At 42.8% G+C, this 13,418-nt stretch overlaps 1 protein-coding gene across 1 annotated transcript in view; it reads left to right on the top strand.

Annotated features, from left to right (window-relative positions):
• The first annotated feature begins 453 nt into the window (after positions 1–453).
• KCNK2 (potassium two pore domain channel subfamily K member 2) overlaps positions 454–13,418 on the top strand; it is a 132,034-nt gene continuing 119,069 nt past the window's right edge. The window contains exons 1-2 of the mRNA XM_004424912.3: positions 454–897; positions 4,024–4,334. Coding sequence (XP_004424969.1) covers position 897; positions 4,024–4,334 — 312 coding nt within the window. The 5' untranslated portion in view covers positions 454–896. The remainder of the gene's footprint in view (positions 898–4,023; positions 4,335–13,418) is intronic.

Genomic DNA, 13,418 nt, shown 5'->3' with positions numbered 1-13,418 from the left:
GAGGATGCCTATGTGCAAGGGTCCGGGTACTTGTGCCCCAGAGCTCTGTCCCACACCCTGCACCCCGACCGGGAAGGAAATGAGTTGGAGCCCTGTGTGCCATATAGCGCGAGTGAGGATATGGGGAGGATGAAGGGGTAGTGGAAGAGGCTGAGAGGAGGAGAGGCAGCAGGTGAGCCCAAGGCTGTGTCCTCAGGCGGGGAGGCGGGCTGAGGGGGACTTCGGAAGGGAGCACCAGGCAGGGGGGACGCAGGAGAGGGTTGAGCGAGGAGCGGGTGTGGAGAGGCGAGCCCAGGCGGTGAGACAGGGAGGGAGGAGGAGACGAAGGGGAGGGAGCTCCGAAAGGAGGGAAAGGAGCCGGCGAGGGGCGAGAGGAGCGAGCCTGGAAGGGAGAGCAGCGGAGGGCGCCCTGCCCGCCGAGACCGTGCCACACCCCCTGCTCGGGGCACGGAGGGCTTCGCCGGGGGAGACGCACAAAGACATGCGAAGAGGGGCTGAGCGAGGCTCGCGCACAAAGACGCCGGGGCGCACGGCCGCTGGGGCTGCACCGACCGCCCCCGCGCCGCGCCGCGCCGGGGCCGGGCCAGCGCAGAGCCCGGGGCGGAGCGCGCGGCGGCGGCGGCTGCGGGCCGGCGCGGGACCCGGGTCGCCCGCGCTCTCCGGGTGACCCGGGCCCGGCCGCAGGCGCGCGCGGGGGCGGTGGCGCCCGAGCCCAACTTGGCTTCGGCCTCGCCCTCTGCCCAGCCCGCTGGTGTCCCCTCCTTCCCGCGATTTCGTTTCTTCTCACGCTCCCCCCACCCCCCGCGTCCAGCCCCGCTCTCTCCACCTTGTAAAACAAAGCCGGGGAAAATGCCTGCCCGTGCAGCTCGGAGCGCGCAGCCCGTCTCTGAATAAGAAGTGAGTACAATGGCGTGTTTGTAAAAGCTTCAAGTCTGTCTTTTTCAAAAAACATCTTGAATGCTGCATGCCTCATGCTTCCCAGCGCCTCGCGGGAGAGACCCGGCTATAGAACGGGAGGTGAGACCCCCGGGTACCCCGCCGCCACCTCCCGCCCCGCGCTTTCCCGCCCCAGCCTGTCCTGGGAGGGCTGCAAATGCCCCGCTGGCAGCAAGTGGACGTTTTCCACCTTCGTTTCCCGTCCAAGGTGTCGGGTCATAATCTGGGGTTGGAGGCAAGCCTATCCCCGATCCTCTCCTGGCTGTTTCTCCCTCTCTCCCGCTGGTGCTGCATCTGCCTTGGATATGGGTTTGGAACACCTTGGGGAGTTTCCGAAGGAGGAGGAGGGTCAGCCCTTGGGAGTAGCGACAGGCAGGACGCATGGTGACCCTGGTCACACTTGTTGCCCGTTGCGTGGTGGGACAGGCGGTGGTGCTGAAAAAAGCTCATTTCTCCTGGTATTGAGTAGTCACTTGTGGCTATGAGCAAAGAAGACATACCTGGGTGAGGATGGGAGACCAGGATTAAGAGGAGACTGTGATGTGCTGGGGGCGGAGGAGAGAGAGAGTGTTGGTGCTGAGAGTGTATGGAAGGGGCGAATCTTTGATTCCTCGTTCTAAGGAGCTTTTCTTTCCGATCATACATCACACGATGTGGAGATGCAAACGCAGAGAGTTCCCCATATTAGACCGAGAGGAAAGGCTGTCGTTTTTTATTTTGATATTTCCCCAGTTTCTGCCCATTCTGTCTGCCAAATGTGCATTATATATATTTCTGCTAATTAAAAAATAAGGCAATAGCTTAAAAGAATTAAACTCATCAGGAAATGTATTAGCTTGATACACACACACACACACACACAATCTTTTTTAAAAAAAATCTGTCTGCTTTCCCCAAAAGCATATAATGATGATGTCTTAGTTTGGCATTGGGATTTAGGATTGGGATTTAGGAGCATCAAGGTAAACAGTCTTGGTGTTTTCCAGTTCTGCAGACTAGAAACCACTGATGTGAAAAATCAGAAATATGAGAGCACAGAGAACTGGAGAGGAAAGGCTTGGGAAGCTTCCTTCAGAGAGACAATGTAGAGCTTCTGTGTGATTTTCTGTTATTTTTATTCCAAAAATGGCTTAATTTTAGATTATGATCTTATTTTTCACTCAGACTCACTAAGCAGCTTGGAGGCGGGTGGGGTGGCTAGACAGCAGATGACAGTGATTTCAGCTATCAGCATTTCTATTACAGAAGTTATTTTTTTTAATTAAAACATTAAACATATCCAGTGCTAATTTTGAGTGAAGTTGCTTTTTTAAATATTACACGTTAAAGATGTCTACTAGTTAGTGGCTTTACTCGGAGCAGGTGACCGCACCAGGAGGGAGACGTGTACATACCTGTCTATAGCAGGTTGAACCATAGGGAATTGTTGTAATGAGCTGTACGTCTGTGGACTCCCCGCTTGGAGTCATGGGTGCAGTTACCTCATCACAGCTCTGACTTCATCTCTTCAAAGTCAGAACCATTCAGAGCTTTGCTGGGTGAGGAACCCTCTGTTAGCTGCCATCATTGCACAACACTACTTAGGTCTAGTGCTTCAAATAGTTTTGTTTGCAAAGCTTCTTTTTGATGTGCAACTGAAGGTTTATTTTATGAACTCAAACTGTGTTCACATTTAACTCACAGTGGTAGTCAAGAGGATAGGCTACGTAGCCATGTGACAATTGACACTCTTCATTCCCTGCTTATCCTCAAGTAATTTCAGGTTTCTGTAGGGTATTTGGGTGCAATTCCATCGGGATTTCTTATATACTTACCTAAAAGTGTCTTTTAGATTAGGTTATCATTTTAGCAAAGCTGTATTATGTACACTCAAATAATTTTCCTTATATCTATACCAATTACGGGCTTTAATTCGATTGTTCTGGTTGAGTTGATGGTTTTTTTAAGTCTCCTATTTTTCTGCTATTCTATTAACACTTTTGGTTCAATGTTGCCTTTCCAATCAAATATTCTGTAGATAACTTACTTTCCCCTTGGCAAGTGGTATTCTAGTATCTCCTGTGTTTTCTAAAAAGAAATCCATTAATGATATTTTTGAACAGCTGAGATGAATAATAAATGGATTTAGAGTCACCTCGGAGTATATGGGGATCTGTAAGAGAACACATAAATCCTGTCTAATGGAGCAATTAGCTTTGTACAGAGCATGTAGGGTCTAAGGTGTGAGACAAGGTTTTAATTTTTTTTCTTGATAATGTTCACTCTGGAAATGGAAGGAACTTATCATGTCTAGTCTGCATCTAAAATTGTGCTACGTTGGGTGGCAATCCTTTTGTTTTTTAAAAATGTCAGAGATCGAATAACAAAATATAGAGATTGCTTAATCACGAGCCCACTTTAGAGAACAGGCAAAAAGAAATGATCGGGCTCTTGAATGGTTTATTAACCATCATGTTTTGCCAGAGAATTACTAATGTTTTACTCTGAGTAACAATGTCAGATCACAAATTCTCTTATAATACCATTATTATATTTATTTATAATAATGAATTTTATTTATATGAATTTAATAAATTCATATAATTTTATGATAATGAATTATAATGAATTTTTAAATAAAAATAGAGAATGTTCTTTACATTGCTTCTGGTAGAGAGTGTTAAGCTCTTGAGAACAGGAATAAATCATGAGCCTTCTTCATGAGTATTCAAATATCTAGTTTAGTACTGTCAACTCTTAGGACTTCAGTAAGTCTTTGTTGACTAGCATGGTGGACAGATATAAATTTAGAAATTAATTAGGAAGATCTCAGGCATTCTTTTATTATTTTTAAGTTTCGTGGTCCACCTCCTGTTTTTTTCCTCTCGTCTGGAATCCCAATAGCAGCAGAGAGCTAAGACCCACCCCCTTTTCCTTGAACCCATTTATATGGTCCTGGATGCAATCTAATGGGTTCTGGTTTAGGTTCCAGGGCTTCCACCAGGAAAGCAAGCGGAGTTCAGTCAACCTTTGCTGACCCCTTAAAGAGGCCCAACCATTACCCCTCTAATCTCCTCCAACCTAACCTTCGTTCTCTGTTGTTGTCAGTGGCGGCACCTGACTTGCTGGATCCTAAATCTGCCGCTCAGAACTCCAAACCGAGGCTCTCATTTTCCACGAAACCTACAGTGCTTGCTTCCCGGGTGGAGAGTGACACGACCATTAATGTTATGAAATGGAAGACAGTCTCCACGATTTTCCTGGTGGTTGTCCTCTATCTGATCATCGGAGCCACCGTGTTCAAAGCATTGGAACAGCCTCACGAGATTTCACAGAGGACCACCATCGTGATCCAGAAGCAAACATTCATTTCCCAACACTCCTGTGTCAATTCGACTGAGCTGGACGAACTCATCCAGGTAATGGCACAAAGTTGTTACTCTGTTTCCTCTACGGGGAAAGAAAGAGGAAGAGGAAGAGGAGACGACTCAAAGCACAGCGCTATGCTGATGGCCCTGTGGGGCGCTATCCCTCTTTCTCCTTGCGCATGGACTTCTTTTCCATAGTTTCCTTGTCTGCTTTCTGCGTGTCTTCCCTCTTTTCTTACTTCTGCCATCTTTTCTTCTCCTTTTCATTTATTTCTCCCTCTCACTGTTTCTTCTCATCCCCTTCTACTCTTGCTCTCCTATTTTTCTGTCCTGTTGTTTTCCTGCTTTCTTTTCTTTTGCGCTTGGAACTGCCGGTGGGCATGGTGGACATGGGGCTACCTTGCCGGAGGCCCTCCTGGTTAGATGATCATTGCCAACTGAGAAACTTTGCTGTGGCAAAGGAAAGGAAAACATAAGGCAGAAAGAGTGCATTAATCTTTCTGCCTTATGTGATGGCAGTGGCCATCACAAGATATGAAAAGATGAGTTTGTGGTGTGACCCTCTTGAGATGGGTACCCTCCATGGTTAACAAGTTGTGGCTTACATCTTTAATCTAGCCAAAGTATAACTCTGATAACTGCATTTTTTTAGATGTCTAGGGAGAAGTGATTAATCACAGCTTCTCTAAACCCCAACTAAAAGCAATTTACTACCACACAGAAAAATAGAGTTTTTGAATAAAAACTAATTTAGTTTTAATTTACTCGATAATAGCAGAATAGTATCCTTATGGAAAAACATTTTGTTTTAATAGTTAATCCCAAAATGATTTAAAAGTTTCATTTAGATTCCTTGGAGTTGGCTATATTTTTGTTGTAGATTTCTTTGACATAAAACAATTCATTGGTTAAACCAAGAAGCTTGGACAAGAAGAAAGCCCTAGAATTTTCTTTCAAGGAGAGATCTGACTGGTTGTTGAAAACATTTTAATTGTACATATATTCATTTTCCTATAGAACCTACTTTTTTAACCTGGTATAAGTCAAATTGGACTGAAAATTATCTGTGAGTTATCATCTGAGTAGGTTCTTCCTCATATTTGGTTTTACATCATTTAAATGAGTCGGAATGGTAGATTGAGGGAAAAAATTATTATTAGTTTTAATCTAGTTTCTTATTCTAAGACCTTTCCTCTCTTAGTTCCTCTTGCCACGGATCTGCAGATGCGACTTCTACCCTTCATACCCCCCTCTATTTATAAAACACACATACAAGTTCTTGTTCAAGTTTTATTGAAAGCTATCAAAGCTAATGTTCTTTGACCCACATTTAGCTCCTACCACCTTCAAACACTTCTGCATCTCACCCATTTGATTTAAATTTTGAAAGGGCTCTTCAGATACTTATATACTGAATTCTCTACTATTTTTAGCTGATAGCAACATTTTCGGTATTGACAGTGAAACTGCCAACTAATATCATTGTCCCAGCCGCCTCACTGCCTGTTCTTACGTAAGATCACTTCCGCTTCACTCTCTCTTTGTGCTGCATAGTCCTAAGAGGTGCTAAAAATCTTTGAAGAATCCCTTCTTCCCTTGGGTTTTAGAAGACCTCTAGGTTGTCCTGGAGGTGGCATGGAGTAGTGGTAAAAGCCTTTAGGCTTTTCTTCAGGATCAGATGAGATGTGTTTTAAACTTCAGTTGAGTACTTTACTAGAGGTGTCATCTTGAACAAGTAATGTTCCTCTCTAAGCCTTACATGATCTATCTAGAATGAGGAAAGAATACCTATGAAATCGGGTGTCTGTTAAGAGTAGAGAGATAATGCACATAAGGCATTTAGGTGCTCAAAAAGGTTTAGGTTTGTTTGCTGCCATTGTTATTCCCCCCTGCCCCCTTATCTCTTTATTGAGTGAAGCATCTAATTCAGGTAGTTGCATTCTTATCATCTAAAGCGAGGTTGTTGGTCTTGGGCAGGAAGAAAAATGCCTGGAATTTCAGAACAGTGCTGGAGGAAACCATGTGTGAATTTGAAAGTGGTCTCACTGTTCAGTACTACTCAGATTTATTCAGAGCTATGAAGATGACTTGAAGGTCATGGCAGGTCGGGACAGTCTGGAGGTGGAGACTGATCATTTTTGCTACGTTGTTTTTGGAATGGACACAAACAGAGCTCAATATAAGATTTAATTTTTTTCTTTTTGCTTTACCTAGGCAATCCATTTTAGCTTTATTAATATTCGTTGCTGATTGAGTGTTTCTGCTTCTTAAAAATCTTAAGTATTTTTGTGCTTATTCAGTATTTTTCAATGCGAAGTTGCCTCTTATTTGTTGTCATATCAATCACGTTTATAACTCTATATTTTTAATAAATTATTTTTTTCTTTTTGAATATAATTTCTTCTGGTAGAAGAAATGTTTATAACGACATGGTTTCAAGCATCAAGATCAGTGTTTAAATAGGGAGGAAGGCAAATGAGCCAGTAATCATTACGTAGAATTTCATTTTGTTCATATGATCCTCATAAATTTCTGAGTGTTTTTCCCACATGTATTTTCCCATTTAATCATCCCTTAGAACCTCATGAGTAGGTACCTTAAACAGTAGTATCACAGCCTCAAGGATACCCTGGATAGCATTATTAGGATGTGAGTTCAGGTCTTCAGAATTTGGTCTGGCATTATTCCCAGGAATCTCTGCTCTTTCAGGGCTCAGCTTCTTTCAATGCTGAGAGTGGACGTGGTTGGAGAAGTTAGAAGTTCAGTCCTAGTGTTGGTGGAGAAGGAATTCTGGATTCCTTTTATGAAGAGTGGGGAAGGAGGAGGAAGTGAGTAGTCAGACAGTAAGGCCAATGTCAGGTACAGTTAATCTAATCTGGCCCCAGGCTCCAGGCTATTAATTACACCTCTGGATGGGCTGTGGTAACCTCATTCCTTGCTGTGGTTATGTCACAGGGTAAGGTGGGCGGCAGTGAGGGGGCAGAGAGGGAAATGGAGCATTAAGGTGCACGAGGGCAACTGCTTCTTCTGTTAGAGTCCCAGCATGTGCGTTCCCTCTAAGTGCTGTTTTTGATACCAGCCCTCCAAGGTGAGGTTGAAGAGGGCGCAGGGATATCAAGGCAAAGAGATCTTGCCTGGGCTGAAGTATTTTGAGCACTTTGATTTTCACCTTCCATTCCATTTAAGTTAGTGTGATGTCAGTACAGAAAAAGATATGGAAACACTTGTAAGTTTTAAGCAATGAATACTATTAACAATAGTCAAAAGTTTAGTGAGCACTGTTCTAACCCTTTATAGGTATTATCTCATTTAATTCTCTTAAACAACCCTACGAGGTAAGTGCCTTATTATCTGTATTTAACTTATGTGGAAACTGAGGCAGAGAGAGCTTAATTTTCCAAGAGCGTGCAGTGGTACAGTGCATTTTTATTCAAACCTAAGTGGATAGACTCCAGAGTTAATGCTCTTAGCTCCTGTATTTGCTGCCTCTAGAAAAACGTAATAAGCATTGAAGTTTGCTGTCAAGTTCTCTGATATTTCATGTATTAGAATGTGATAAATATCAAATTATAGTCCTCTGTACATAGTGATATACATTATATAGCATCTCTCTCTCTCGGTATACATGGAGAGTATATAAACTGGATTTTAATATTCTTTTTGGACAACACTTCCTAGTTTTCTCCTGTTTGAATGTGATAAACCAGTATAAGCGTGGTCACATTAAATATACCTGGGCTTCAATCTAGTCATTTCCATGTTTACTGAATCAATTCCGGGATTGAAAAAGTAGGGCAAAATTTATAACCTATACCTTGATAATAAAAATACCTCACAGAAGATCTGCCTTTGTTTTCTTTGAGCTCCTCTGTGAGGTAGGTTGGGGAGGCATCTGTTTTTGGCTGAAGAAACTGACATTTGCACAAGGTCACGTGGTGGCCTCAGGTCTGGATCTTTGGAGTCTTTCCACTGAATGGGTCATTATCTTCTCTTTGCGCTTTCCTTCTTCGTTTGGTTTTGACTGCTTCATTCGGTAGCATTTATTGAGCACCTCTAACGTGTAGACCTTGCTTCTGGGTATTGAGCCAGATAAACGGATGGATAAAACACTGCTTCTCTTAAAGCACTCCCTCCTTCGAAGTCAGTTGGAGGAGACTGCTGTAAACATAGTTACAGTAGAAGTACTTACAGACGGAGCTTAACCACTTACTGCGAGTTGGGAAGACACAGAAAAAGTGAAAGGAAAGCTGGGTTTTAAGTGCAGAATCAGAGGGCTCCACGGGAAGAGAAGGGAATCAACAGACATTCAAGGCAGAAGAGACATGGGGTGCTCCGGTAACTGAATTATCCAGGTGTGGGCGCAGGAGCATGAGCCCACACTAGGGAGGTGGGCTTTATCCTAGGCCTGCTGTCCTCCACCTGGAGTAGGTGTGCCATTGAGGGTACCTGGTCGTGATTGTGTGCCAGGGGATACCTGGAGCTACGTGCCTTCCTAGAATGCCGATGAACTAGACTATTTTTTTTTTTTGAAAAACATTGTTTCATGTTAATCGTATAATCATTCATTCATTCAAAAATATTTATTGAATTCCTATTATTCACTGCACTGACATACAGTGGAGAGTAAAACAGGTGAAAATTCTTGCCCTTGGTGAGCTGACGTTCTGCTGGGGAAGATAAGTATGCTAGATGGTGATAAGTCTCAGGAGAAAAAATAAAGCAGGGAAGGGGGATAGGAAATGTTGGATGGTGTTGGTGATCAATTTTAGATAAGGTCACTGAGGAAGCTTCACTGATAAGGGGACTTTTAAATAAAGGGAGCGAGAGAGCTAGCCAAATGGCTGTCTGGGGAATAACACTTAGGCAGAGGGATCAGCTTGCACAGAGGCCCTCCCTGAGGTGAGAGTGTTCCTGGCATGTAGAGGAGCAGCAAGGATGCTGGGAGGGAGTGGTAGAAGATGATGTGAGGCAGGTCATGAGGGCTAAGTCCTGTAGGGCTTTGTAAGTTATAACAAGGAGTTTGGCTTTTTGGTGCAGACAAATGTCCTGCTCTGGCTTATGTTTCACTAGGATCATTCTGGCTGCTGAGTTGAAAGTAGACTGCAGGAGGCCATGGGCAGAAACCGAGGGAGCAGTTATGAGGCTGTTGTAATTATTCTGGTGATCCATGAGGGGGGCTTGAACTAAGGGGGTAGCAGTGGGGGTTGTGAGATACGGTCAGATGCTGGATGTATTTTGGAAGGAGAGCCAGTGGGACTTCCTGATGGACAAGATGGGCAGTGCAAGGGTGAGGAGTCAAAGATAACACCAAAAGTTTTGTCCTGAAGAACTAAAAGAATATAGGTCCCATTTTCCTGAGATGAGGAAGAGCTCAGAACGAGCTGGTGTGGGGATGATGTCAGGAGCTTAGTTTTGGACATTGCACTCATAGTGTCAGTTAGACAGGGTTCAGTTATTGAAAAAGAATCACAGGACCCAAAATAATAGGGCTTAAAGATCTGCAGTTTATTGAAAGAAAATGATACAATGAAACAATAGCACCCAAATAAAGATATGTACCACAGGCGGAAGCTGCATCACAGCAGGCGGTCTGGACAGGCCAGGAGCCGTGGCCTCTGCAAGGCTGTGCCGGGACATACTTCTCTCTTAGATCAAGAACCACCAATGTGTGCATGGAACACCTCAGAACCAGGGAGCCCAAAAGGGCATCTTGGCCGGGATTTCTGATACCCTGCTGGTCACATAGGCATTTTCTTGCTATATAACCAGCCTCAGCAGCCCAGCTTTCCAGGAGTCTCAGTGGAGACCAGGTATAAATCATCCATCACTCTGTTATCAATAAATGATGCTGACAAGCTGGAACTAACCTCCCTGAAGCTCTTCAGGCCATGGTTATAAAACAACAGTCTTGATCAGCATGTCTCATGCCTTTACCAGGGGACAGTGCTGTGCAGGTAGTTTAGCAAAACAACTCAGGCCAATTCCAGGCCAGCACAGCCATGTTAAATTTGAGATGCCTATGAGGACATCCAAATGTAGATGTTGAGTAGGAAGTGTGGTGTTTAGGAAAAATGATGCTGAAAATGTGAGTTTGGAGTTCAGGGGAGGAGTTCTGCTGAAGATATACATTAGGAAGTTATCATTATACAGAAAGCATTTAAAGTCAAGACATTGGATGAAATCACCTGGGGAAAGAGTGCAGGTGGAGAGGAGCAGAGAGTCCATTATGATCCCAGGAGCACTTCAACATGTAGAGGTCGCTAATCCAAAATTCACGTGAATTATTGATTTACAACCTAAGATTTCAAGGACATTTCTCTCATTTTAGGTAACTGTGTCACCCTATGTCCCCAGTCATCTTAGGGTTTTATTTTTCTTTGCCTTTAGGGACTTTTAAAAGAAACAGTTAAGCAGTGTGTCTCTAGGCGTAGGAGCCATCGAAGGTGTTTGAATGGGAGAACCCATTTATGTTTTAGTTTATGGGTCCCTTAATGGCAAATGGGATGGTTTGGCACATGAAGAGCAGGCCTAGAGCTGATTGTGTGTGGTAGTGAGTGATACTACATGATTCTATAGACAGTGGTTTAGTGGCTATCATTCCAGTTTGTATAGGCACCCAGGTATATTAAATACTTGGCTTCAGTTTTGGAAAGCGTATGCTCATCTTTTATTATTTTATTAATAGACACAATAACATGTTGTCCGGAGGGCATCTGAAAGGGATGCTTTTACTCTTCTTGTTCAACTTTTTGGACCTAAATTTAGATTTTAGGAACACAATTCTAACAACAAAAAAAAACCTGAAAAATGTCTAAACATCCCATAAATACTTTACGTCCTTTGGGTTGATCTCTGGAAAAAGCACTCGTAGACAGTAGACTGTGTAAACTTCTTGGATGCGTATTAGCCTAGTAGCTTGGATTATTTTACCAGATTATCTAGGAGCCACTTAAAGGGCTGGGCTCTGAGGGTGAGGATAACCCAGGAGTGCTGTCCTAAGGGAATTAGGTACCAAGGGAGATAGAGAAGTCTTAAAGAAAACCTTGCCAGTTTCCAGTTTTCCTAGGACTCTCCCTACTTTGTGCTACTTTCTTAGTGAAATAACTTATATTTGCTTCCCCTCCCTGCCCATATGGTCATACTGTCCTGACTTTCAGAATGAAAGGATTAAAATGGAAATAGTTTTTCATGGGTTAGTATATTAAGTACAATTGAGATATTTTCATGCACTGTTTCCTAATTACACTTAGGTTTTTATTATAAAACATGAAAGTAGTTTGTCAGAAAATGATTTTATCTCCAAAGGATATATGAAGATTAACTAGTTAATATTGGTAAAAAAAAAATTAGTAAAGTGCTGTATGAGTATTATATATCAATAAAATATCACTCAAACTGATGTGATTATAAAGGAATGTAATTTAAAAATAATGGCTATGACGTTATTTAATAGCTGGAATGGCTATTTGAGAATGAGAGAAATTATTCCAGAGATACATTATAATACATTTAAAAAATATTTTTTGGCTGATGATTTATTTAGTCTAAGCTAAAAGCAGGACTTAAATGTAAAGTCCAGTCAAATAGTATTAGAGTAAAATTTGACCAGTGTAGATCTGTCAAGAGCAATTATGATAATGGCTGTAAAATTCTTAGATCATGTTTGCATTTTATCATACCCTTTAAGGAACATTATATTATTTAATTCCACATCCCTTAGACATATGTATTTAATTCACGTTTGTAAAATGAGGAAATTGAGACACAGACAGATTAAGTGCCTTATAGTTCAGAAAGATACAAACGGTGCCTTGCTCAGATTCTTTCTGGTGGCTCCATCTCCAGTGCCTTTCTCTTAGATAGTTGTAGAGGAATGTGTGCAGCACCATGTCTCATGATAGTAGATACCCAATAAACATTTAGTCCAACTCTGTATCTTTTTAGAAGTACTGTCCCATGTATTCTCTCTTATTTGGTAAGGAAACAGAAAGGACGTTCTTCATCATCTCCCTTTTGCAGATCAGGAAACTGAGACACAGAAGGTTTAACCCAAGGCCACTCAGCCTTTTTTAGCTTGAGATGCTGAAAATGGCAGAGCAAGCATTAGACTTTCAGAGCTGCCGTTCAGGTGACTCTAAAGCTTGTTTCCACTGAACCAAAAGGCCTCTTTAGAAGCTACATTACTTTGTTGTGTTTTCTCACCCTGGGCTCCTCTTTTATTCCTACAAACCAAATCAGATTTCCGACCTGTGCACCTGGGACACACTCTCTTCATTTTAAGTTGCTGGTGTGTCTGTGTTCTACTAGCAAGAACCAGCAGCAGAAGATGCAGCAGTTCCATAAATTTGAATGCAAAATATATACCCATGGAAAACTAGAGTACAATTATAAGGCCATAAATGAGCAACTAAAATATTATGCTGAAACTTGTGTGGCTGGGCGCTGGTCGTGCTGAGGCATGACCAGGTGAGGTAAGTCAGGGAAAGCGATTTAAAGCTGCAGGAGTCTTACCTGGAAGGAAGAGATGGACCTGGATGGAAAGAGGAGGAGAGAGGGAAAGAATTGCAAGGACACACCAAGTTAATGTTGTACCTGCAGGATTACAAGACTTTTACTCCTTTCTTGCTTTCTAACATTCACAAAATAATAATAGCATCTTGTACAAAATCCAAACAGTGCAGGAAGGTATAAAAAAGAAAGTAAACATCTGAAATTCCTCCACCCAGAGTTGACCGAGACCTCTCTTTAGGCATATATACACATGTGGATATACTGAGGGGGGTGTGTGTGTCCACACACAAATGTATTTCCACACAGAATTTTACACACATGGGGTCATATGTGTGTGCCATTTTGCCATCTCCATTTTTTGCTCCCCATTGTGTAGGGTATGATTCAGGAATATTCTGTCTTGGTTTTAGATATTGTCTGAAGGGTTTTGACATAGAGGACCTAATACAGAGGGCCTCCAGTCCCCAGGCCCCTTGTGGGTGTAGGGAGGTAGGGTAGGATGGAGCTTGGGAAACCTCACACAGCAACTGTTTCTGGTAGAGCAGCTCTAAAGATCCTTACCACATGGGCCATTTTGAATTCATGTGTGTTTTGATAGGCAACACAGACATAAACTGGTATAGC

The sequence above is a fragment of the Ceratotherium simum genome, chromosome 2, assembly GCF_057802395.1.
Source record: "Ceratotherium simum simum isolate JZ-2026a chromosome 2, ASM5780239v1, whole genome shotgun sequence".
Lineage (NCBI taxonomy): Eukaryota > Metazoa > Chordata > Mammalia > Perissodactyla > Rhinocerotidae > Ceratotherium > Ceratotherium simum.
The sequence above is the reverse complement of the archived record's forward strand: the minus strand, read 5'-3'. Positions and strand labels throughout refer to the sequence as shown.